Genomic DNA, 27873 nt, shown 5'->3' with positions numbered 1-27873 from the left:
AGGTCCACGTCTGAAAATTTAATATCACAATAGTGAGTTATAATGCTGTAAAATAACTCAACTTCCTCATCTTCTGCTGCAGCACTACAGCAATTAATCAGATCTTGTACTTTGTGACAAAGGTATTACCACCAATTCATTTTTTCTCAGATGGACAATCAGAACTTCCCTCTCTACCTGCAACTACCAAAGAAGAAGGGGCAGTGTTTTTGCCCTGAAAATGGGGAAATACCAAGGTGACATGGGAGTCACACCAAAGCTTCAATGTTGGTGTAAATATTGGCATAAAGTCGGCTTTATGTGAGAGTTTTCTTTTCAAAAGTAAAAAACAACCTCAACTTCCTCTCATTAAAACCAGGAGTGGGTGGGAGCATCTTGGTTTTTACATACAATAAGTTTAGCGGAGATTTATCCACTTTTTTTCTTATTACATTCCCATCCCTCCCCAGGGATTACAAAGAGTCCCAGGTAGGTGTCTCGTTTTACCAAAGTTTTTAATGCCATCAAGGCATCCAGAAGGTGGTCCAGTTGGCGCCTCAGTGAAACGTTCACGACATTCATCATTTCCTTCTGCTCCTGCTCCCCCTAAAGGAAGACAGAAGACAATACAGACCGATATTTATATCCAGTTTTGCTATTAGGAAGACACTGCCGCCAATGCTCAAGAAGAGCTTCCTATCTCATGAGAGCCGATAATCTTGCAAGAGCACCTCCGAGAAGGACAGAAGCCCAGCCCTGGAGTGTGATGTATGTGGCCTTCAAGTTCAAAAGTCAGTGGGAGGGTTTCTGTCCTGAAGGTGACATGGGAAATTCACCAAAGGTGCAATGTTGGTTTTGGGTGAGGTTCCAGAAGGAGATGCAGTTGCCACCTCAGGAGTCCAACAAACACAACATCCAGAATAATCATCTACCAATATTGGAAAGCAGAAAACAATACATAGAGGTGTGTTTTTAGGAAGAAGCCGCCCCCCAATACCCAAGCAGGGCTATTTGCCTTTCCCGGTCAAAACAATTTGAACACATATTTTAAGTAGCTGAAACCTCACAAGGCCCCCAAGTCTTCCACAGCTGAACCTTCACAGGCAGAACTCAAGGTAACTGCCAAAAATCTCTTGAGTGTTGATCATCTTGCAAGATTTCAGGTAATTATATTAGGGGACGGTGCTCAAGTCATATGACAACATCGGGATACATCTGGGATATTTCCATGGGGCTTTTTAGTGTACATTGGAAAATCTCCGTTTTTGCATGAACAGATACTGTATATCTGTTGCTGAATTCTATCTGAAACTGACATCCCACCAGTGGTGGGTTACGGCCGGTACGCCCCGGTATGGGCATACCAGTGCCTGCTAGGAGCACCAGGTACTGTTCTGGTACGGTGCTTCGGAGGGCCCACCCGCCCGTCCTCCTTACCTGTATTTGACCCAACCAAGCCATTTGCGCATGCGCAGGAAGTGTATGGTGCCTGCACGACGCTCTGCCAAGCAGCTGGAGCATCACAGGGTGGTGATGCATATGCGTGTGCAGCACACATACACATGGTGGACGTTCCCGGCCCCGTCACAGCGTACCAGTTGCAACGGGATCGAGAACCCACCACTGCATCCCACTACAGAATCCCAGTTGTGAAAGTCTCTTGACTTTGACTCAATGAGCATCTTAAAGCTTAGAAGATCATATGGAAGAGTCCTCTCAGATGCTCTTCCTGGTTCATCAGATTTAAAATATTTGGTTCCTGTACAACTCTTACCTTGAGAACCAAGAATGACTGAAGAAAACAACCCTACCTCTCACTTCTCCCTAATTCTAGTTTGAGTCCAGTCGTCTCCAAATTTTGCAGAGCAAAACGTTTACCCACCCAAGTTTGCTATTTCCGTTTATCCCTGCCTTACTTATTGTGATGTCGCTGCTTAGGAGAGAAACCAATGGTTTTAGTCAAAGGATTAGTTAAGTTTTTCTCTAATCTTGTCCTGCTTTCTATACTTCTCAGCTAGGTGGAAGAAAAACTTGAATGCCTCACCTTTAATGTTTTCTTGCATCTTCCAAGATATAATTGTCTTTGTTAGAAAAAGAAATCAAGATTCAGGCTGCATGGAAAGAAAAGAAATTGGTATTACTCATTGTTGCACAGAATATCACTGACATATTATTGTAGAGAATATACTTCTGCCATGCACCTTCTTTCCCAGAGCCCTGGTTGCCCCAGAATGGAATTATGACATCTTTAATGAAGAACTCCTTATTACTAAATCAGCTTTCCAACACTGGAGATGCTTCTTAAAAGGCACAGGCTTTCCCGTAGAAGTCAATACTGATCACAAGAATATACACAAATTGCAGTAATCCAAACCGCTTTTGCCCAGACTAATCAAATGGAGCCAGTTCTTCTCACATTTTGATTTTTATGTTAAATACATCCTGGGCTCTAAAAACTTCATGCCAGATGTGCTGTCTGGAATATTACGGAATATTCTCTAGTTCAAGAGATCTCCAGCCTTAACAACAATCCTACAATCTTTAAATTTCGGCTTCAACAATCACCACCAGCCACCGAGAGGTTGGGAGCTGCCCAACTGCACTAGGACTTAATCACAGGAGTATTGCAGCTTTGCCATGACAATCAAACAACAAGCATGGAGGGCATGTTCAAAACTCTGCATAGAAGAGACTTTTGGTGGCCTAGGACAGCAGCCAACCAAATTCCCAGTCCTTGTCCAGTTTCACTCGAGGAACCTGTCAAGGAAGAGGCTAACCAGCCCCTCTGGATTGCTCTGGGAAGAGGTGGAGCACTCACAATGGGCCTTCCACATCTGGCCTTCAATGAACAGGGTAGAAGAGGGACATTCTAAATGTTGTTTCTGAGTTTCTGCAACCACCACCTGGTTTGCCAGCTCCTTCAGATGAGGGAGAGGTGGATTCCTTTGAAACTGCTTCCCTTCTGCCCTGAGAACTTGGACTTTAAAAACACAATGCTGGAAAAGGGGAAAGCAGCACAGAATACCCCATGGAAGGGGAGAGGGACCAAGAAGTGGGTGATGCAGATGTAAGAGACGACTAGGCTGAAACCAGAGGGAAGAGTGAAATGCATTATCAGTCCAGTGGTGGGTTTCCAATTTTTTAGAACCTGTTCTGTAGGTGTGGCCTGTTTTGTGGGAATAGCTCGGCAGTCATGTGACTGGGTGGGCGTGGCCAACTTGGAAAATGTGGTGAAACTCACTTAACAACACTCTTGCTTAGCAACCAAAATTTTGGGTTCAACTGTGGTCATAAGTTCTCTTTCTTTTTCTTTCCTTCTTTCTTTCTTTCTTTCTTTCTTTCTTTCTTTCTTTTCTTCCTTCCTTCCTTCCTTCCTTTTGTCTCTCTCTCCCTTTTTCTTTCTTTCTTTCTTTCTTTCTTTCATCTCTCTCTCTGTTCCATTTTCTTTCTTCTTTCTTCCTTTCTCTTTCCTTCTTTCTCTTTCTGTCTCTCTCTCTTTCTCTTTCTGTCTCTCTCTGTTTCTCTCTGTGTGTCTGTCTGTCTCTCTTTGTCATTCTCTCTCTATGTCTGTCTCTCTCTCTCTCTGTATCTCTCTCCTCCCTCCCCCATCTCTGTCACTCTCTGTGTGTGTGTGCCTCTGTCTCTCTGTCTGTCTGTCTCTCTGCATGTGTGTGTGTCTGTCTGTCTGTGTGTGTGTGTGCCTCCCTCCCCTCCTTTTCTCTCTGTGTCACTCTCTGTGTGTATGTGAGTCTGTCTGTCTCTCACTCACTCACTCACTCAACTAATCACTCACTCTGTGTGTGTCTGTGTCTGTGTCTCTCTGTCTCTCCCTCCATTCCTCCCTCCCGCCCTCTCTCTGTCTCTCTTCTCTGTTTGTCTGTCTGTCTCTCACTCTCTCTCATACACACACACACACAATGGTCACCTTGTTGAGTGTCCCAATCACATTTGAAACACTCAACAACTGGCCTGCATTTATGATTTTTTGCAGCATTTTGAAGTCATAGGACCAAAATATATGGTTAAAAGTACCTGGCAATGGCATTTTTCCCTGGGGGGCTCTGCAGAACATCCCAAGACCGATGCCACCACATCTGCCCTCTACGAGGACAGGCCATCTTTGGCAGGTCCTCTTCAGAAGGACAAGGCCCCCCTGGTCCCCCATGGATGGGCTCTGGAGTCATCGCTGGCTGTGCAGAGCCTCGCCAGCTCCCTGCTACATTGAGATCCCTGTGTTTCCCATTCCCACTAGAAGCACGCAGGCCACGTGAGCCATCAGGCCTGTGAGGCCTCCCGATGATCTGAGGGGAGCCGGGAGGAGCCAAACTGCACCCAGCTGTCCTTAGTCCCTCCCGGCTAAGGGTGGGAGCACCTGAGATACTGCTGGCAGAATGTCTCCTTTGGGTTTGTGGGACAGCAAGTTTCAAGGCAAAACGCAGCTGTTGGAATCACCTCACTTCCAATTGGGGGGTGTGTGTGGAAGAAATCCATGTTTTTCTTCCCTCTGCATGGATCCCCCCCCCCATTTGGAAATGAGGTGACTGTGAAAGACAAGGGAACGCACCTCACGTGGCTTCTTCAAACAGATGAAGAAGGAACAGGACGCAAGGATTCATTGGACAAGCCCACAGGCACAAGCTGCTCTCTCCTCTGACAGCCGCCTTGTTTCCAATGAAGGGAGTGGGGAATCCATGCAATTTCCTCCCTCTGCATGGATTCCCCACCACCTTCATTGGAAACGAGGTGGCTATCAAAGAGAAGAGGGCAGCACACACCACGTGGGCTTATCGGGGCCTCCGGAAGAACGGGTACACTAAGACATGCTAAATTTCACCAACCTGTATGCCCGTACCAGTCCGTACCGGCTGAAACCCATCCCTGCATCAGTCCCTTCATGCTCTTAAGAGATCTAAGTTGAGCCCAGCTTGAATTCCATTGGTTCTTATCTACCGCCAGTTTGATTTGGCAGTTACTAATTCAAATTCTTCTGGAGACCTTAAGGTTGCAACAAACCTTTACATTCATTTGAATTCCCTGGATTTCCTTATTTGCTCACGCTTGACAATTGCTCTGCTGAAAGACGGTAATCTGAAACAAAGCTGGTGCTGCTTCTACCAAAGATTAGTCTCTGCATAAACAGACTCTGAGTGGCTTCCCACCTAAGCAGGTTAAAGCCTTGAAACAACTATAACAACAACTATAACAGAAAGAACTCTACCTATAGCAGTAACTCAACCTTACAACTTTAAAATGCGTGGATTCAACTCCCAGAATTCTCCAGCCACACTACTTAAAGCTTTCAGGGTTAAGAAATACTGATCTAGGGTGCCCATGTTCAGTCTCCCATCTCCCGGACATGCCAAATTTATGAAGTGACAATTTGGCTTCATGCAATCAATTTATGGTAGTGAATTATTTACTCCCTATTTAATGTCATTTAGCTAGTAAATGGTAAAGGTAAAGGTTCCCCTCGCACATATGTGCTAGTTGTTCCTGACTCTAGGGGGCCGTGCTCATTTCTGTTTCTAAACCAGAGAGCCAGCGCTGTCCAAAGAAGTCTCTGTGGTCATATGGTTGCCAAAGGCACAGGGAACACTGTTACCTTCCAAGTTCCCACCAAAGGTGGTTCTTATTTTTCTACTTGCATTTTTACATACTTTCGAACTGCTAAGTTGGCAGAAGCTGGGACAAGTAACGGGAGCTCACTCCATTATGCGGCATTAGGGATTTTAACCGCAGAGCTGCTGCCCTTTCTGATCGACAAGATCAGCATCTTAGCCACTGATCCACCACGTAGAGTCCTAATAGAATTCTCCAAGTTTTACTTATTTCTTTGTCTAATTGCCCCCCTCCCAAAAAAAACTGAAACAGTGTGACTCTGGCTGATATACAGCATTTTTAAAAAAATCAAATACTAATACACCCCCCCTCCCCCAAACCATGAGAAGCAAAGAATCCTAGATTGAGAGGCTCAGAATGATAAGAGCCCAAATGCCCCCCTTACCTTGCTTTGAGGATCCTTTTTACAGTCCTTCTGAATCCCCAAATTACCTTCAAAAGATCATTTCAGCCACACCCCCGAGAAAATTCAAGCAAGGAAGGGTCAATTCTTTGTCATCAGTGCCCACAAAGAGAAAGTGTCTTTTCTTAAGCCTCCATTTGGACAGCTTGCCTTTCTTCCAAGTCAGCTGCTATTTCTCTGTGACAATTGTCAGGCTCTCAGATGGGAAGAATCAGGACCAGGTGTTCGATTGCAGCCTGCCTATACAAAACAATCTAGTCAACTAATGTTCAGTAAGAAATTGGCGCCAACAAATTGGCGCCAAAAGGAGTTGGACTTTTGACCCTTAACGTAAATGAACAAACTCTTGGCTGATGACACAGCTCCCCCCCTCCCAGCCATTCCTGCTCTCCTCCTGCTACCAGCTGCTCCGGGAGAATGGAGAATTTCCTACTTTGACCTTTTCAGATTTTTCACTGAAAGTTTCCAAAATATTCCCAGGAGATCTTCTCTTGCCAGGAGACAGTTGGGGGGGGGGATTTCTATTATTTTGGAGGATCACAACAATTCGAGATCCATTTTTCCAATCTTACATTGTGATTTTAGTCTTCATGCATCTGTTTTTATGCAACTGATTTCTCTGATTTCAACAGTGCTGAACAAGTCAGAGCATGAGTATAGAACCTTTCAAACATTTGCTGGACTGTCCCTTCTCTTTCACATTGCAGCCATCTACTATCCACAATCTTTTTTCACAACAGCAGTGTGGGCACTGTTGTCATACGTTTCATGGATGCAAAATATGTGGATTCAACTCCCAGAATTCTCTAGCCACACTACTTAAAGCTTTCAAGGTTAAGAAATACTGATGCCCATGTTTAGTCTACCATCTCCTGGACGTACCAAATTTGTGAAATGACCCTTTGGCTTCATGCAATCAATTCATTCCAGTGAATTATTTAATGAGAAAGGACTCGGCCTTTTGCTGTGTGGAGCCAGGTAATGCACATCCTGTACTCCAATGCTTCTTATCTCAAAGCTTTTTTTTTTTAAAAAGTTTTTTTTCTTTACAGGTAACCCAAAGTATACATCTTACAAGTACTATCTTAGATTGTTCAATATTATATCCGTTCCTATTACCATCAACCCACAACAACTATCATCTTCGGCTTTCCATAACACCATATTGCAACCTATTTCACCACTTCTTTTCACAAAGCTATGCGCACTCTTTTTTAAAAAGATTTTTATTAAGATTTCCATTTGCTATCTTATTTTTCTGGCTTGAACCAAGCTCTGTTCAGTAACAGCTTTGCTTGTCATTCCCGACTCTAGGGGGCGGTGTTCATCCCATTTCAAAGCTGAAGAGATAGCGCTGTCCAGAGATATCTCCATGGTCATGTGGCTGCCAAAGGCGCATGGAACGCTGTTACCTTCCCTCCAAAGGTGGTCCCTATTTTTCTACTTGCATTTTTACATGCTTTCGAACTGCTAGGTTGGCAGAAGCTGGAACAAGTAACGGGAGCTCACTCTGTTAGGCGGTGTTAGGGATTCGAACAGCCGAGCTGCCAACCTTTCTGATTGACAAGCTCAGCGCCTTAGTCACTGAGCCACCATGTAGAGTCCTAATAGAGTTTCCAAGTTTTACTTGTTTGTTTTTCTGCAAGATTTATAATCCCCCACTATGAAAACAATGTGACTCTGGCTGATATAAAGCATTTTTTAAAAATCAAATACTAATACACCCCCCTTCCCCAAACCATGAGAAGCAAAGAATCCTAGATTGAGAGGCTCAGAATGATAAGAGCCCAAATTCCCGCCCTTACTGTGCTTTGAAGATCCTTTTTACAGTTCTTCTGGGTCCCCACAGAACCTCCACCAGATCACTTCTTCCACACGCCCAACAACATCGGAAGATGCCATAATTAAAAAGATTTATGAGTGTGCAGAAATGGACAGAATGACGGGTTGGTTGAGGGACAAAGGAGAAACGGAACATTATCGTAGCTGGAACCTATGGTATATGTGGGCGACAAGGAGAACAGCAGGGACTTAAAACGCGGAAAGTTAAATAGCAGCTGCTAACAATGGGAACTAAAAGTGAACATGGGTATTGTAATAGATCCCTGAATTTTGTAACAAGAAGATGCTGGTTAGAGACTAAACAATGAGGAAGAAAAAAAATGTTGGGCTGTGAACTGGTGGGGGGGAGGGTTTGTATGTTTAAAGCTGTATTTGTATGTCTTATTAAAAAAATGTATAACCAATAAAGTTTCTTTTTTAAAAAAAGAATGATAAGAGCCCAAATTCCCCCTTTATCTTGCTTTGAGGCTCCATTGATTGAGTGTTTTCACTGTCAGAAAGTTCCTCCTTATTTCTAAGTTGAATCTCTCCTTGGTCAGTTTTCATCCATTGTTCCTTGTCCGGCCTTCAGGTGCCTTGGAAAATAGCTTGACCCCCTCCTCTCTATGGCAGCCCCTCAAATATTGGAAGACTGCTATTGATGAAACACCCCCCCCCATCCTGCCCTGCCAGATCCCCAATGGCTCCCCATTTTATTCCACATATTCCTCATCCATCCCTCACAATTCCTCACTTACCTTCTGAAAAATCTGCAGAATTCAGGAGGCAAGGGAAGGGAAGGAGAGCAGGATTTCTTGCTGAACCCACAAAGCAGCTGCATTTTGTTTGTTCTCAGTGCACCTTGTGAAACATGATATGCTGGACTAGCCAAAGTAGTGTTGTCCCAATTCAGGTCTGAGCCTGGTGCCAAAGCGAATGATGGACGCCAGACACGAGGTGCAGGTTTTCTGATTGCTTTTTATTGGAGTACTCCAAGGAAAAGGATTCCTGGTCAACAGGACAAGAAGCAAGAACAAAGGAATAAATAAGCTTTATACATTTTCACTAAAGGAGAAGGTGGGACAAGGTGAAATAATAAGAAATATCCTCTAATAAACATTTTAGTAATAATTCTACAATTTGTTCTATTGGTCTATGGCTGTCTCATTCCTAACCCTTGGCTAATGAATGCCCCAGGAGATATCTAATACACATTTCATTTGCTGCCGGCTATCTCTATTCCTAACTTTTAGCCAAGGTCTGTTATCTAACTCTTGTTACTTTTATCAGCTTTCTAACTACCCATAATTGCTACAAGCTTTACACATGCATATTTCCTGTTGATAAGCATTCTTTGTTCTTGCGAGACAAACCCCACAATTACAGTCTTCCAGTTTTACTTTCAAGTGTGTGCCATGACCTTGCTTTAACAGCCCATCAGTAGCTCTTCCCCCTCCCTCTGCCTCTTTATGGCTTAGCTCTTTATTGTTTGTTCTCCATTTGGGCAGAGCTAGATCAGGTTTTAAAAAGTGCTTTTCTGGCTTTGTCCCTCCACACCCCACTAACCTGCTTTCCAGCTCCATTCTCCTGTTCAGGGCAACAAAAGAAGATTAGCTGGGAGGCAGCTGGGGCGGGGCCAGCCTATTTGCTGGTTCTCTGAACGACTCAAAATTTCTGCTACTGGTTCTCCAGAACCTGCCAGAACTGGCTGAATTCCACCTCTGATCCTAACTCTTCCCAGTCCCTGAACACACACACCATATGGTTAGTCACGCTAACATAACTGATCTTGATGAAAACTCCTTTGTTGAATTGTGTGAATTGGGAGACAATACGGCTGAGTGTACAAAGACATGTCAGTGGTAGCTGAGACACCAACAAGTCTTTAAAAAGAAATTGATCTGGTCTCTCTGGGAATTACAATAGTTTCTTTTAATAAACTTTGCTGAAATTGCTTATGTTCATTAATGAGCGGAAATAAAAAGCGTATTTTAGCAATTTCTTTGCTCCACAGACAATATGTGTTTCCTATCTAATTAGCTTGTGGTTCCTTATATATATATAATCAAATAAAGTATAAATGCTTCTTGAAATATTGTATGTGGTTCTTTCCCGGCCTAAATTTTCTTAATAAATAAATGATTAAAGATTCCTATGGGGGCTTTTTTTGATTCAAAAATAACTTCCTACAATTACATATAGGACACACAGTGTCCAACTAGTACATCCATGCCTCTTCAAATTCTTCTGTGCTGCAGAAGAATTAAACATAGTCCTTGATTTAAAGACATAATTGCAACTGGAACTTCAATTATTAAGCAGTGCAGTCGTTAAGTAAGTTGCGCCCAATTTTACTACCTTTTCTGCCATGACTGTTGAGCAAACCACAATGATTGCTAAGCGAATCTCTTTCCCTCATTGACTTAGCTTGTCAAAAGCCCCTCGGGAGGATCTTAAATGGGGAGCAGATGACCTGGGATGTTGCAATCATTATAAATATATGCTGGTTGCAAAATCCAGAATTTTGATCATATGACTGTAGGATACTGAGATGGCCATATGGATGAGGACTGGTCATAAGTCACTGTTGTAACTTCAAACTGTTGTAAAAAGAATGGCTGTAAATCAAGGACTACAGCTTTGATTTATTTTTAATCAAAGGGATGGGTGACAATAAGTAAGGATTATTTATTTAATTAAGAATCCTAGTTTTCATGGATAGACAATGAGTAGAACGGATGGTGAATTACAGTCCAGCATTTCTCAATGTGTCTTTACAGGCCTGTCTATGAAGAAGCCTTTTCTGCCTCAGAAATGAATGGGGGGAAGAGTAAGAAAGGTGGAAATTATAAATCTGAACTTGAATATGCTGTGCATTGTGAGGCATAAAAATAAATGCAGTAAAAATAGTTACAACATCTCAAAAGGAAACCACAGATTTATTTTTTACTAGCTGTACCCGGCCATGCGTTGCTGTGGTCCAGTCTGGGCGTAGTGAGGCAGTGGGTGGGTGCTGCCGTTGGTCAGGACTCGAGGCTGCTGGGCCGGGCGAGGCTGGTTGGGGGAGACGGCGCTGGGGCTGTTGGTCTCATGGAAGTTGTTGAGCATCTCCTCGGAGGAGCTGCGCTTGGGCTCCCCCAAGTCGATGGCCCGGGAGAGTGAGACTTCCAGGATCTTGGAGGTGGAGAAGTCCTCAGTGTGCTGCCTCACGGGGCACCCAGAGGCCGCCCCAGCCCCACTGCACCTCAAGCTGACAACACCGCCACTGCCCCATCAGAGCCGCCTTGGCGAGGCTGTAGCTGGCTCGCTGTGAGGAGGGGGAAGCTCATCAGAGGAGGGGCGGAAAGGGGGAAGGGTGCGGCCACAGCCCAGCCACACATACAAAGGGACCATTGGGACGAAGCTGGAGAGAGGCCGAACTGTTCAGAATATACTATACTCACTAAATGAATGCTATGGTAAATGACACAGCTCAATTCCAATGCAATGTCACACAAAGTAATTAAATCAAAATGAAAATAAATTGAAATCTATGAAAATTCAATATAACAATGCAATTGGAAACATTGAAATGGAATCATGAAATATTTAGTATAGCATGTGTTGCTTTTACATCCACCAGATGGCGCTGGAAACATTGAAATGGAATCATGAAATATTTAGTATAGCGTGTGTTGCTTTTACATCCACCAGATGGCGCTGGAAACATTGAAATGGAATCATGAAATATTTAGTATAGCGTGTGTTGCTTTTACATCCACCAGATGGCGCTGGAAACATTGAAATGGAATCATGAAATATTTAGTATAGCGTGTGTTGCTTTTACGTCCACCAGATGGTGCTGGTTTTCAAAAAAGCATGTTTTTTACAAAAAATCATGTTTTTACCTGTCACAGGTGTGACATCTATGTAATATACATATATAAAAACATTTGCGTATTCGAATGCAACATTGTGTCAAAATTTCAAAGCAATCAATGAAGAACTTTTGGAGATTAGCGATTTTGAACAAACAGCCATTAAATTTTTATTTATATAGATTTGACAAGTTATCTATACAAATACAGGCATAACTTTTTTTTATTTATTTAACTGTGACAGCACTCTTTTACTGACTTTTTTATGGCCTTACTTATTTGTTGGGGATCTCAAAAAATCCTCTTCATTTGGAAGTCTCTTCCTTTTATGCTCTTTTTCTCACCCACAACTGGCTGGTGTGAGGATTTAGCAGTTGTTTCCTTGAGTAGCACCTCTTCGCTTTGGGATGGAAGAGCCATTGCTTGAAAAGGCAGCCAACATTTGCAAGGGGGGGGGGGGTGGTTAAAAAAATTATGCATGCAAATTCTCAGATGAATACAGATGGTTTTTGACAAATCCATGTAAGGTCTGCAATGCACAAATCAGATGCAACTCCCTTCTTTCTTATAGCACCACAGTGAGCCATTAAGGGTTGAGATCTAACAAGGGAAAGAGAAAAGTGTTTTCAGTTTAGGAACAGTCAACGAGCTGTAGAAAGTTAGCACTCATCCCTGTCCTAGAAGAATAAAATATTTTAGGAAATATTAAAAAGGCAGAATATTATATTTCCCTGAATGAAAAATTGAGAAACATGTTCTTGGAGACAGAAACTCAGCCCCAGCTCCCTGCCCCCAGCAGATACTTTGGTGCCAGCCTATCTACAAGACAAAAGACCTTCAGCTCCAGGGTGATGGGATTATCCTTCAGGGCAAAACCATTCAGGCAAAATAGGAATTGCCCTTCATCACCCAGCAAGATTCAACCAAGCCTGGGACACAGACAGCCTACAAAGTTAGCTATGACCCCTGCATAACCCCCTGGGAGTCTGACAACCAGTCTGTCCCCCTTCCTATTTAACATCTACAGGGCGGGGCATAACCTTTTCCTAGGGGGTCACAGCAAGATCGACAGCAGTTTACAACTTCCGCGACACCTCATTTTAAAGCCCATAAAAAACTGAATTGAATGAGCTATTAAATGTTAAATTTGCTTTAAGAATGGCTGGAAAATTCGATTCGGAAGAACAAAGGATCATTGACAGAATAAAATGCATTGCCTTTCGACTTGCATCGGGATTTTCGTCATTTTCACAGCCAAGAAACTGCATTGGGTTTTGAAGGATAAAGGGGAATCCTGGGATGGCAGTTATTTCCGTGAGAAAATTTTATTGGAGAATGTCATTCCATTTCTCAGTGATCCAGACAATGTCTTGGTGGTTGGTGAGGCTGTCTTTCTTCATGACAAAGCTCCTTGCATGCGTGCAAATGCGACTCAGCAATTGTTAAAGGAAAACAATGTCGAATTTTGGGGCAATGACATCTGGCCGGGAAATTCGCCAGATCTCAATCTGGCAGAGAACATTGGGGCCATAATTAAGGATGAAGTGGAAGCTCTGATGATTCAGGAGCAAGGTCAAAATCGATATTCGGTTGAAACTTTGAGAATGAATTTGGAAACTGTGTTGAAAAATCTGGAAAATCGAACGGAACTGTTTGAAGATTTGTTGTGTTCTTATCCACCTCGTTTGAATGCTGTTCGAAGGGCTAATGGTGGTCATACTGACTATTAAATCGTGTCAATAAACTCAGTTTTTGATGGGCTTTCGAATGGTGTATGAATTATTTGTGTTGTTATTACAAGTGTTGCTGTGACCCCCTAGGAAAAGGTTATGCCCCGCCCTGTACATGAAGCCTCTGGGTGAGATCATGCGACAGCACGGGGTAAAGTACCATCAATACGCAGATGATACTCAACTGTATCTTTCTGCCCCATGCCAGCTCAGTGTAGTGGCAGACGTGATGTGCCGATGCCTGGAGGCTGTTAGGATCTGGATGGGGATGAACAAACTTGTGCTCAATCCCGATAAGACTGAATGGTTTTGGATGCTGCCCCCGAAGGACAGTTTAGACAGTCCATCCTTAACCCTGGGGGGGGGGGTGAAAATTTGCGCCCCTCAGAGAGGGTCCACAATTTGGGGGTCCTCCTGGATTCGCAGCTGAAACTGGAACATCATCTATCGGCTGTGACCAGGGGGGCCTTTGCCCAGGTTCCTCTGGTGCACCAATTGCAGCCCTATTTGGATCGGGAGGCACTTCAAACAGTTACTCACGCCCTTGTCACATCAAGGCTGGATTATTGCAATGCGCTCTACATGGGGCTACCCTTGAAAAGCATTCGGAGACTGCAGTTAGTCCAGAATGCGGCCGCACGAGCGATATTGGGTGCACCGAGGTACACCCACGTTACACCTGTCCTCCACGAGCTCCACTGGCTACCAATTGGTCTCCAGACGCAATTCAAGGTGCTGGTTATTACCTTTAAAGCCCTACATGACTTAGGGCCAGCGTACCTTCGAGACCGCCTACTGCCACATACCTCCCAGCGGCCAGTAAGATCCCACAGATTGGGCCTTCTTCAGATGCCGTCAGCCAGACAGTGTCAGCTGGCGGGCCCCCGGAGGAGAGCGTGGCACGACAAAACCGCGCTCGTCAAAATAGCAGTGATAAAACCGCGTCGCTAAAGCCGCGACATCATCACCATGCGTTATCACCGCCGCGACAACAGCGCGGCGACAGAAGGGCGCTTTAAAACAGCGCGGCGGCAGAAAGCCGATTTAAATTAAGGTAAGGGTTAGGATTAGGTTTAGTGGTTTGCTTTAGGGTTAGGGTTAGGGTTAGGGTTAGGTTTAGGGTTAGGTTTAGGGTTAGGTTTAGAGTTAGGTTTAGGGTTAGGTTTAGGGTTAGGTTTAGGGTTAGGTTTAGGGTTAGGTTTAGGGTGCTGAGTGCTTCGGAAGGCGCGGATTAGCCCTCAGCGATTATGTCATCGCGGTAGGGTCGCGTTTTTCCTTAGCGCTTCGAACGGCGCGGATTTGCCCTCCGCACTTATGTCGGCGCAGATAAGGGCTTCGCGGTTTTGTGGTGGAACCTGAGGAGAGCCTTCTCTGTGGCTGCTCCGACTCTTTGGAATCAGCTATCCTCAGAGATCCGGACCATACCCACTCTCATGGCCTTCAGGAAAGCTGTAAAAACCTGGCTGTTCCGGCAGGCCTGGGGCTGTTGATCTCACTGTTGAGGTCCAGCCCCGATTAGAATGAATGCATGAGATGTTGCTATTTTTTTTAAAAAAAATTCTCTCGTTATGTTTTCGTTATGTGTATTTTTTTCTCTTTTTTGTAAGCCGCCCGGAGTCCTTCGGGATTGGGCGGCATATAAATTTTATAAATAAATAAATAAATAAATAAAATAGAATACATTTCTTGCGCAGGAACAGGAAGCTCAAGGGCGAGGCCCGACCACCTGTGCAAATACTTTCCCATAGTTTCTTTTCATTCCTGTCCATTCTTGTCATGTTTGACTTCTTTTATTATTGTCTATTCTCACATTTTTTTAAAAAAGGTATTTGCATTTGATTACACCCCTGAGTGATTTGGGGTTGGGCAGCATTCAATGTGAATCAATAAAGAAAGGATTTCTAACAGTAGCAGAAAAGCAAAAATAATGAAATTAAGCCATGGATTCTGGCTTAGGGTTTTTCACAGTTGTACTGAAAGGGTTTCTTCACCAAGAAATGAAAGCTGATATTATAATCTCTCTAAGATGCTTCTAGACTCCATAGAGACATTTAATATCTATACTATCTGCAATATACTTTTCTGTTCTTTTTAAAAACTTTCTTCCACAAAAAAAAAATTATAGAAGGTTTCTTCCTTGGATGTTTGAATACTCACAGTGTTTGGTTTAATGGTGAGCCGTTGATCCACATCCACTTCTCCTCTGGCAATTTGAATGTGAGCCCAATCCAGTAGTGGGTTTCAAAAAATTTTTGAACCTACTCTGTGGGTGTGGCCTCCTTTGTGGGAGTGGCTTGCCGGCCATGTCCCCTGGGGGGAGTGGCTTGCCGGCCATGTGTTTTCTTTCTTTCTTTCTTTCTTTCTTTCTTTCTTTCTTTCTTTCTTTCTTTCTTTCTTTCTCTCTCTCTCTCTCTCTCTCTCTCTCTCTCTCTCTCTCTCTCCTTCCTTTTGTCTGTCTGTACCTTTTTCCTTTTTTTCTTTCATCTCTCTCAGAACCTTCCTCCAGCACAAAAAGTAACCCCTCCCAAATACCATGCCCTCCCTCCCCGTTTCATGGCAGCCGAAGCAACAGCAAAGCAGAGGCTGACATCACATGAGGTACTAATACCATTCTATAAAGCCTTAGTAAGACCACACCTAAAATAGTGCATCCAGTTTTGGTCACCACACTATAAAAAAGATGTTGAGACTAGAAAGAGTGCAGAGAAGAGCAACCAAGATGATTAGGGGATTGAAGGCTAAAACATAGGCAGAACGGTTACAGGAACTGGGCATGGCTAGTCTAGTGAAGAGAAGGACCAGGGACGACATGATAGCAGTCTTCCAATATTTAAATGGCTACCACAAAGAGGAGGGGGGGGGTCAATCTATTTACCAAAGTACCTGAAGGCCAGGCAAAAAATAATGAATGGAAACTGAACAAGGAGAGATTCTGTATATAGAAATAAGGAGGAATTTTCGGATAGTGAGAGCAATGAATTAATGGAGCAGCTTTGCCTTCAGCAGTTGTGGGAGCTTCATCACTGGAGGCTTTCAAGAGGAGACTAGACAGTCATTTGACAGAAATAGTGTAGGATCTTCTTGAGGGGGTTGGACTAGTTGACCTACAAGGTCCCTTCCAACTCTGTTAATCTGCAATCTGTAATGATGATAGACATCTTCCAATCTTGCACTGCTTCTCTGAGTTCTTCTATGCTCCGACTGGTGTCAGCTTTGATGGTGTTGAGCTACCATGTTCTTTGATGGCCTGGTTTCCATTTACCACTAACTCTTCCAAATGTAGTTGCTTAATTGCTCTAATTACCCTATTATCATATAGTTTGGGCTAAAAGAGAGAAAGGAAGCTTCAGACATATTGAGGATGGCAGTAGCTTTATTAACAGCTGGCTAATATTACCTTCATTTGTGTCTAATTTTTTTCTGGACCAGTTTATACTCCTGCAATAACTTTGCCACACGTCCACTCTTGTTCATTCTGAATTCTTTCCATCTTCCCTCTCCAGTCCCTGCAAGCATCACTTTGGACTGCAACTCAGCTCATCCCAGCTTGGTCCTCGTGGAAGAAGCCACTGGAGTCAAGTTCAGTCCTGGCCGACGGTTTTGGCGGCGAAAGATGGAGCGCTTCACCTCCACCCCATGTGTGGTGGGACGGAAGGGCATTACCACTGGGCGCTTCTACTGGGAGATCCAAGTTGGGGACAGCCCCGGTTGGATAGTGGGGACGGCCAAAAAGTCTGTGAAGCGTAAGAAACAGCTGAACTTTCTGCCCAAGGAAGGGGTGTGGGCTATTGAGCTGAAGGCGGGAGAGTACCAAGCTCTGAGTGAGCCCCGTACGGCCCTCTCGGTCTGTGGGAGGATGGAAAAAGTTGGGGTCTACCTGGACTTTGAAGGAGGGCAGCTCTCTTTTTACAACAGCAGCAGCATGTCCCACCTCTACACCTTCCAAGTGTGCTTCCACGAAGAGCTGCTCCCCTTTCTCAGCACTCAAAGCGGCTACCCTCTCTCGGTGTGGGAGCTTAGCTCAGGGTGTAGCACTGCAAAGAACAGCCTGGTGAAAGTTGAAAACATTGAGGTGTCTTAGGATGGCTGTTTTAAGAGAAATCCCATTCTATTCCCTCTTTGCAAGCAATCGTTTGGAGATTCTAAATTGGTCTGACCTAGTGGTGGGTTTCAATTAAATTTACAACCAGTTTGCTTGGGCGTGCGCTTTTGTGCAATGCTTCTGCGCATACACAGAAGTGTCCAGATGGATGGGCAGAGCTTCCCACCGCCGCTTCTACCAGTTTGCCTGATCCAGGGCGAACCAGCAAAAACCCACCTCTGGTTGGACCTGATTATTGTGGAGCAGGAAAGTTGTTCTAGGCCGGTGGTGTCAAACTCAAGGCCAGGGGCTGGATCCAGCTTGCAGGGTGCTTAGATCTGGCCCATGAAGTTGCCTTGGAAACAGCAAAGGACTGACTGCAGTGCTTCTGCTGGTGAAAGTGGAGCTCAGGAGGGCTGCGCGCAGTGGCCCTTTTAGCTGATAGAGGGCTGCAGGAGGCCCGTGCAGGGGCCCCGTGCTCTGTTTTCACTGACAGAGTATCTAGCAAAACAAACTACTAGCAAAAGTGGATTCCTCCATCCCTGCCCAGGCCACCATAGGTGCCCCTGACACGAGTGATGTTGAGTTGGCCATGCCTATGATGGGCATGTCCATCCAGCCCTCTGAGGTCAAACACCACCCTGATGTGGCCCTCAATGAAATCGAGTTTGACACCCTTGTTCTAGGCGCAGAGAAGTGTAGCTTTCAACTTCACCTTCTATTTCCCATGTGCTTAATTTCCTCAACCCATTGTCCGCAGTGAGGGTGGAGGCTGCCTCTGTCCACCTGTGGTGCAAGATTTTTACCTGCTTTCAATGTGTTCCACTGCAGGCAAAAACAGTGAAGTTAAGCCATACTTCCTGTTCTTAGTTGGGAAGACCTTAGTAGAGATGTTCAAACATTCAAACCCTGGGAAGTGTCTATACCTGCAACAAGTGATGGTTTTCCTCATCACTCTTTAATGCTCATCGCCCTATAATGCTAAAGGGCAGTGCTGACGAACCTTTTCGGCACCGAGTGCTGAAATGGGAGCGCGTGTGGGGGAGTCGGAGCGGGGGGAGCGCCAGAAACCGAAAAAGCAGCTCCCCGTGTGTGCACGCACGGGAGCACTGAAAACTGGAAGAGCAGTTCCCCGGCAAGCATGCTCATGCCAGGAAGCTGAGCTTCATGTTTCCAGCACTCCTGCGCATACAAAGACCAGCTAGCTGGTGCGCATATGTGCGACGGAACCTGGAAGAGCAATGGGTGACAGCTAGCATGCCCAGAGAGATGGCTCTGCCTGCCACTTGCAGTACACATATACCATCACGGCTATAGGGCATTGCACATCAAAACAACTAGACACAAGGACATTTGTTTCCCCTATGCCATCACTTTGCAAGACAACTAATTCCCACAACACTGTCTTATGCCCTGGGATGTCAAACAAGTAGGGCTGTGTTACTACTAGCCTTCTCTTCTTTCTTATTATCTATTTCTTTAGCATCTTATGACTGTAACTTTGTTGATTGTATCTTATGGTTTATGTTGATTGCCTTTATTTAGGTATCCTGTTATGATTTATGTGGATTGCTTATTTTGTATGCTATGACTATCACTGAGTGTTGTATCTTATGATTTATGATGATTGTATTTTAGAATTATGGTCATGATTTATCACTTGTTGCTTGTATATATAATGAGAGCTTATGCACTGGAGACAAATCCCTTGTGTGCCCAATAAAGTGCCCACACTTGGCCAATAAAGAAATTCAATTCAATTCAATTCAATTCAATTCTATTCTATTCTTAATGAGCTGTGGTGGCACAGTGGTTAGTGTGCAGTACTACACAACAACAACAACCCTGAAGAGGAATGAAAAGGAAACAAAGCCACATAATTTGAAAGGAACATAATTCTTCTTTGACAAAAACCTCTGTGTGTGTGTGTGTGTGTGTGTGTGTGTGTGTGTTTCCCCTGAATCTTGAGCCCCATCCTCTGATTGTGTTCAGCAGACGCTCAACTGCCATTGGTCAAGGATACTTTCTTCTGGATTCTTACCTAATCCAAAGATCCTGGCTACCTCCTCCTCACAGATTCTAAGATGGTTTGGCCCTCGGTTCAGAGGTGGGTTACTGCCAGTTTGGCCTGGTTCGGCCTGCCGCAAAACCGGCAGTAATCCAGGCCTGCCACGTCCTGAAACCGGTTCCCTCGCCGCCACCATTTTGGATTTTAGTGACTGCACATCCTATATTGAACAGCGCATGTGTGCATATGCATGCGCAGCACACATTGTACATGAGTTGTGAATCGGTAGTAAAACCGGCAGCAACTCATCCATGCCTCAGTTACCACAGGAACCTAATCTGGAGTGACACCGATAGCCCTGCATCACCCCCCTCTCCCCCAGCAACAAACATCAAAAAAGCAGTCACTATCCAGTCTCGAAATCAGTTTGGTTTAGAACTCTTTATTAATTAAAAACCTCTGAAACAAACAAAACAAAAACCAGAGTTTGAGCAGGAAAAGAGATATTTACAAGCCATAGATCGAGAGCAAATGAGCGCCGGGTCACATTGGCATCACCTCTTTAAAGAACGGGAAAGAAAGGCGGAGTTACAGTCACAGGCGGGCAGTCGTATCCAAGGGAGGGATGACATGCTGGATCACTTGGTTAGCGGCCTGCTCTTCTTCAGAGGTCCACAGGCGACTGCGGGCTTTGATCAGCCAGTCCCACAGCATTCCCAGCCCCATCAGGAACATGATGCCAGGGATCAGCAAGAAGATCCGATAAAGGAATAACGGCCCTAGTATTGGAAAAAGGGGGAGAAATCTCTTCAGAACATAAATTGTGACAAGCCAGGTCTCTGAGTACATAGCATGATGCAAAATCTATCTAGCTATATAAATGACACTGTCTGTGTGTGTGTGTGTGTGTGTGTGTGTTCCAGCATAACTCTGGGACGCCTTGAGCAGTTTCAACCAAACTTGGTACACAGATTACTTACCCTCTGGAAACAAATACTGTGAGGGTAAGACACCCCAACACCCCTCGGGGTGTACGTTCTATTAAGAGCCTGTTGTGCCTTAAAACGGCTTCTATCATACTGCCTTAAAATGGCTTCTACTGTACAGTGTTGTGGAGTTGCCATGGTAACAACTTCATAGTGTTCCACAAGAGGGCTCCCTCTGGTAAGGGGGAAAATCCAACATTACAAATTGCAGCAATGTTCATGGAAGGAGGGTTGGGGTAAATAAATACCAGGGCAGGGCCAGGTTATCAGTTGGTTTTTCTATAAAACTGAATGATCTCCCTCTCCCCCTATGGAATAATATCTCTGAAGGGGAGTTAAGTGTCTTTTACTGGGCACATTTGGGGATAAAGGTGCTTAGGGCCATGCTGTGCGTGCCATATCTCCCTGCACAACAGATGTATTGGTTATGTGTTCCTTGAAAAGGAATCCTGGAAACCAGGAAGCAAGGGGGGGGGGGAAATCTAAGATTTAGAGAAGTACAGAATAACAGAGTAGGAAGGCACCTTGGAGGTCTTGCAGTCCACCCCTTTCTCAAGCAGGAGATCCTACACCATGGGTGTCAAACTGACATAATTGATGGCTGCATCAGGGTTGTGTTTGACGTTGGGGGGGGGGGTGGCATGGCATGGCCAGATCTACATCACTCATGTTGGGGGCGCCTGTGGTGGCCCAAGTGCTCTGCCAATAAAAACAGGCTTCCTAGCTCCAGTTTTTGCTGGCAGAGGCACTGTGGTCCAGTCCTTCACTGTTTCCAGGGCAGCCCCATGGGCCAGATCTCTGCACTCTGTGGGCCGGATCCAGCCCCCAGGCCTTGAGTGTGACACCACTTCTCTATACCATTGCGGGCTATTTGCAGTGCCCCATGTTCATGTGACAGTGATATATATATATATATATATATATATGCATATACGCACGTACGCACGTACTCACATACGCACGTACGCACGCACGCACATACATACATACATACATACATACATACATACATACATACATACATACATACATACATACATACATACATACATACATACATACATATATATATATATATATATATATATATATATATATATATATATATAAGCATTTACTTCCAACCCAAAAACGTCCTATAGGGAATAACGTGTTGTGCCACAACAAAAGTTGTAAAATTGGGACTGAAAAATCACAGTAAGTGGTCAGAATAAAAGAATAGTGGTGTTTCCTGTGATGGTATTACAGGAAGTGATATTGTAATAATATATATATATATATATATAATCTCCCAGTAAGGATATGGCTAGCTGATGAGAGCTAAATAGCTTGAAATAGATCTATACTAGTCTCCCTTTATTTATTTATCAGCACACAAATGTAACAAGGCGACATTAAAAAATGGCTTTCTGCCTGGATGGCTCCCAGAGTGAGCCGATAGACAGAAAAGGGAAGCAGTATACTCCCTCCCATATTTGGGCATACCAGGGTTGTGACACTGACTACACACACACAGACACACACACACACACACCAGGTTTACATCTGCTGTGGTTTGCGGTACCATAGGTGTTGAGGTTGTACATTGCTCCCTTGAGGGCAAGATCAAGAGTACAAAAGATGAGGAAATGAGATTGTTTGGTTGGCAACGGAAGAAAGCACAGTTGTCTTTTTGGAAAACCACCTTTAGGAAGTCTTTGGTAATATCTTTTGGTGCGTCTCTAGATAGATACAGATACAGATTAACAAAGTTGGAAGGGACCTTGTAGGTCATTAATCCAAGTCCCCCATCCCTCCAAGTGGACCCTAAATCAGGGGTGCCAAACTCGATTTCATTAAGGGCCGCATCAGGGCTGTGTTTGACCTTGGGTATGTGTGTGTGACCATGGTGGACACGGCAAGCTTGAGTTCAGTCATGTCAGGCGGGCACCTGTGGTGGCCCAAGCTTTCTGCCAGCGCTACCAAGCTCCATTTTTGGCTGGGGCAGACTCCTGCAACCCTCTGCCAGCGAAAACAGAGTTCCGTTTTCACTGGCAGAGGGTTGCAGGAGGCCATCCCAGCCAAAAAAAGAGCTTGCAAGAACCGCATGCTTTCGCTGGCAGAGGCACCATGGGCCGATCCATTGCTGTTTCCAGGGCGGCCCTGTGGGTTAGACCTAAGTACTCTGTGGGCCGGATCCAGCCCGCGGACCTTCAGTTTGACATCCCTGCCCTACTTCATTTCTAACAGATGGCAGTCCAGTTTCTAGGTTTAAATCTGTATGTAGGTTTTTTTTTTTGTTAAAAAAGTGCTTTGGTTAGAATCCCAGGTTTCTAAACATTCTCTTGTACTTTTTTCAATCTGGCTAAATTGAGATTTAAAACATTAAATCAATTTAAATCTAAAATTTTGATCGTTTCCCAAACCAACCCTGTTGGAATATGCTCTGCCCCAAGATTGTTGGTGGGAAATGAAATGGCGGAGCTGGTACTGGGTCTCTTGACTATTCATTGGGCTCCTGGTTCCCCCCTATGTGTCCTATGCAGTGGTGTCTACAGGCTTTGTATTGTGTTTTTGTATAGAGCAGAGGTCACCAACCAGTGGCTCTGGAGCCGCATGTGGCTCTTTCATTCCTCTGCTGAGGCTCCCTGTCGCCAGTCGCACCACAATTTTGAGAGGAGCTTCCAGTTTGGCGGAGGGGGGGTGTAGCAGGGCATGCCAGGAGGAGACTCTATGGCAGTGATGGCGAACCTTTTTGGCACCAAGTGCCCAAACTGGAATGTCCATGCATGTGCGCATGGCGAGCACCAGAAAGTGAAGACCAGCTGCCCAGCGCATGTATGCCTGTTTTTTGGCTGTTTTCAGGCTGTTTTGGAGTCAATTTTGAGGTTGAAAAGTGCCCCCCAAACAGCCTGAAAATGGCTCCAAAAATGGAAAATGACCTGTTTTTTGGCTCTTTTACAGGGCATTTTTCAGACCCTATGAAGACCAGCTGGCCGGTGTGCATATGTGTGTCAGAAACCAGAAGAGCAGCCAGCGACAGTGTGCGTGTCCACAGAGAGGCCTCTGTATGCCACCTCTGGCACGGGTGCCATAGGTCTGCCATCATGGCTCTATGGCAAGGGGTGGGTTTTCCGGTCAGCTCCACAATTGATAGGGCTTTTGGTTAGGACATGTAGAGAAAAAAGGATGCTGCGCAAGGAGGAGACTCTATGGTGGGGGGGACAGGACTTCCGGTCAGCAGAGGAAAAAGGATGCCGCACTAGGAAGAGACTCTATGGTGGGGGAATAGGACTTCTGGTCGGCTCCAGAATTGAAGGGGGGCGCCCTTCCGGTTAGGACCTTTGTGACTCTGAGTGTTTAAGGTTGCCAACCCCTGGTATAGAGTTTCAATGTTGTCTTCTAGTGGTACTGCTATGGGTTTGGACAAATTTTTTGTGCACACTGAACCGGCAGTAATGCCAGGAGCAACCCACCCCTGTCTGGAATGCCTGAAGCAATTTCAACCAAACTCCGAACACAGATGACTTACTGTCTGGAAAAAAATATTGTGTGGGGTAAGATGCCCCTAACACCCCTCGGGAGGGGGGTTGTTAAGATACAGCCTGTTGTGCCTTAAAATGGCTTCTACTGTACTGCCATAAAATGGGTTCTACTGTGCAGTGCAGTGGAGTTGCTATGGTTATGGCTTCACAGTACTCCATAAGGGGGCTCCCTCTGGTAAGGGGGAAAAATCCAACATTAGAAATTATGTTTGACCCGAACATTTTCTCCCTATAAATAAATACCCAGGCAATGCCGGCTATCAACTAGTTATCTATAAAAAAAACCCATCAACACTTTTTCTATCCATTGCCATCTTCCTTTCCCCAGGAGACTCTTACCCACATACGTCATCAAGACCCTTCCCTGACAGGTCCGGTTTATCCCAGAGAGGACCTGATACTCTCCTTCCAGCTCCTTCTTCATGTTCATGACGATAAGGCCCATCTGGTGGAGAACGAGGTGCTCCTTCAGGCCCAAGTTGAAGTAGTAACAGCGCCCTCTGTTGGCAAGCAAGACCCACTCACATTGGGAGGAGGTGAGGTTCACTCGGCACAGGACTGCGTAACTGTTAGAGCGGGGAATAGGGATGAAGGCTTTGGAGTCCCGAGGAATGTACTGGTGGATGATGGGGCAGATGCTTGATGCTGGTGAGAAAAAATGAGACGTTCATCACAGTTATGGATCAAGACATAGGCTCACTTTCATCCTAAATACCTTGAGACAGGTAAACTAGATAGTAGTTTACCTCTCATCGCCATGGCCTTTAAATGGGTGAAATGGTGCATTCTTAGGGCAACAATTTTTGAACCAAAGTACCTCAAAGGGGCTTACTTATAGAATAGGTATTCTATACTCTAGGGAGGCAGGCAAGCAAGTAACTATTGCTGTGTGGTGGAGGGAGGGAGGGAGGGTCTTCAAAACTAATTGGGAAAGTGTCTCTGAACATTGAAAGTGAAAATACTTATTACTTATTAGTTATAGAATAATTAATATTATATATATATAATAGCAACTAGCATATATATATATATATATATATATATATATATATATATATATATATATATATATATATATATATATATATATATATATATATATATATATATATATATATATATATATATATATATATATATATAAGTCACAACCCCTGGTATGCCCAAATATGGGAGGAAGGTCACACTTCCATTCTCTGTCCTTCGGCTCATCACAAGAGACCATCCAGACAGAAACCCAATATTTTTTACTGTTGCCTTTTTGTTACATTTGTTATATTTATGCTGATAAATAAATAAAGGGAGACTAGTATAGATCTATTTCAAGCTATTTAGCTCTCATCAGCTAGCCATACCCTTACTGGGATTTGAACCTGTGCTGATTGCATCTCAGGCAAACGTCTTAGCCATTATGCCACAGGTCTCCTCCTTATCAGCTGAAGCCAGGGAAGAAGGTATATATTTAGTGTCACAACCCCTGGTAAGCCCCAATTATGGGAGGAAGCTAACTGCTTCCATCATCTGTCAATCGGCTCGTCACAAGAGTCCGTCACGACAGAAACCCAATTATTTTACTATTGCCTTTGTTATATTTGTGTTTTTTTATTTGTGCTGATAAATAAATAAAGGGAGACTAGTATAGATCTATTTCAAGCTATTTATAAACAAATCTAAAATCTAAATCTATTTAGCTCTCATCAGCTAGCCATACCCTTACTGGGATTTGAACCTGTGCTGTATTGCATCTTAGGCAGATGTGTTAACCACTAAGCCACAGAGTTCTACTCCTTATCTCTCTCTCTCTCTCTCTCTCTCTCACACACACACACACACACACACGCACACACGCACACACGCACACACGCACACACGCACACACGCACACACACACACACACACACACACACACACATATATATAAATTATATAATTAATATTACTTATAGAATAGGTGTATATATAGGATGTGGCAGCTCAGTGGCTAAGACGATGAGCTTGTTGATCAGAAAGGTTGGCAGGTCGGCGGTTCGAATCCCTAGTGCTGCATAACAGAGTGAACTCCTGTTACTTGTCCCAGCTTCTGCCAACCTCGCAGTTCAAAAGCATGTAAAAAATGCAGGTAGAAAAACAGGGACCACCTTTGGTGGGAAGGTAACAGCGTTCCGTGTGCCTTTGCCGTTTAGTCATGACCATGGAGAAATCTTCGGACAGCATTGGCTCTTCAACTTTGAAACGTAGATGAGTACCGCCCCTTAGAGTTGGGAACAACTAGCATACATGTTTGAGGGTAAGCTTTATCTTTACCTTATCCATGTTATAATGACTATCAACGTAGCTTTGTACTATTTATACACGACCCTGTGAAAATACAGCTGTCACTTCTTTAGTTGATGTTGGACTTCAATCCCATTGGGCTTTTCCCAGAAATGTGATGCTGCTTTTGCCAAACAATCTTTTTGCATACTATCACTGGCATCTGCCAGAAGTTATTTTCCAAAAAAAGAGCTACTACGAAGCCAAGCATTTGGCTCCAAGCTACTCTGCCATGGGGAGAGAGTAGAATTGGATTCTCATTCAGCCAATTTATTTATATTTATTGATTTATTTGCAGGATTTCTACGATCACCTATCTCCTATGATGATACTAGGCAGCTAAGAACAATCCATAAAGCATTGTTAAATGCAAAAAATAAATAAATCCCTTTTATCCTGAGGGCCAGATCAATCATCTTTGCAGCTCAATCCCCATCCTTGTTCAATGCTTGGAGGAAGATTCATGTCTTCACAATCCTACTGAAGACTAAAAGAGTAGGGATCATTTGGATCACAAGTGGGAGACCATTCCAAAGGGTTATGTCAGACTCCAAGAAGGCTCCTCTCCAAGATCCCGCCAGGTAGCAACATTTAAGGTAGGGAGATTTGCAGCACACCTACCCTAAGTAACCTAGAAGTGTTGGAAGATACTTTCAGGATGAAGTGGCCTCACAGGTAACCTGGACTTGTGTCATGTAGGGCTTTAAAAGTGATAACCAGCACCTTGAATGTCAGCTGGAAAGCAATAGGGAGTCAGTGCAGCTCACACAGCAGTTGTTGTGGTCCACTGGCGGTCTGCAGAGCTGGCAGCAGTCAGACACTGAGGAGGTTGGGGAAGAACATGGGCCAGTCCTGGAGTCTGGGGAAGACTCGGACGAAGGCTCTTCGTCAGAGGCAGAAAGGGGGCCAGGGCCATCTGGGAGTTATGTGCTGCCTCCGGAGCCTCCAAAGACAGACATCAGTGAGGCAGAGGAACAGGGGGAGCCTGTTCCCAATGGGTGCATGCGCAGAGCTGCCAGAAGGCAAGAACAGTTAAGACAAAAGGGACAACTAGGCTTGGAGGTGATTGTCCCCTCCCAAAGGACATAAAGGAGGAGCAAAGTCACATGGGCTTTGCAGGAAGCAACTTTGTTCATTAAATTCTGAAGCTCCTTTTTGACTCTTTGTTCCATGTGTCTTGCAAGTTAATTGCCAATTAGGTCTTTGGTGCTTATCAGCCTTATCCTGAAAGACTTTGGCAGACTTCTGTCGGACTTTTTACAAACTATTGGTGACTTATTTAGGGCTGTGAATGAACATAAATAATAGCCCTTGAAATAAAAAGAGGGGTTTTGGGACTAAGAGTGTGCTTTTTATTGTATCAGGAAGCCTAGGTCAGAAGAGCAGGAGTGTTACTCAGGTGAACTGCAGAGCACCCAAAATTGCTCATGTAATGCACAACCAACGCATCCGCTGTTCACCAAGTTGAAGGGAAAATGCACGAAATAACTTGCAGCTGCCCTGCTTTGCATATAAACTACTCAATGACTATTTAAATACTTCCTGCCTTTTC

At 44.5% G+C, this 27873-nt stretch overlaps 1 protein-coding gene across 1 annotated transcript; it reads left to right on the top strand.

The window, feature by feature from the left end:
- Nucleotides 1-220: 220 nt before the first annotated feature.
- Nucleotides 221-17490, top strand: LOC148047847 (E3 ubiquitin-protein ligase TRIM69-like). The gene is made up of 5 exons (XM_087708168.1): nucleotides 221-236; nucleotides 509-539; nucleotides 14512-14527; nucleotides 15588-15643; nucleotides 16839-17490. Exons 1-5 carry the CDS (start codon nucleotides 221-223, stop codon nucleotides 17488-17490), a joined length of 771 nt encoding a protein of 256 aa, XP_087564294.1.
- Nucleotides 17491-27873: the final 10383 nt, after the last annotated feature.

The sequence above is a fragment of the Thamnophis sirtalis genome, unplaced genomic scaffold (genome assembly GCF_051295495.1).
Source record: "Thamnophis sirtalis isolate CommonGarterSnake01/CBP01778 unplaced genomic scaffold, rThaSir2_p1.2 scaffold_3, whole genome shotgun sequence".
NCBI classification, from domain to species: Eukaryota; Metazoa; Chordata; class Lepidosauria; order Squamata; family Natricidae; genus Thamnophis; species Thamnophis sirtalis.
The sequence above is the reverse complement of the archived record's forward strand: the minus strand, read 5'-3'. Positions and strand labels throughout refer to the sequence as shown.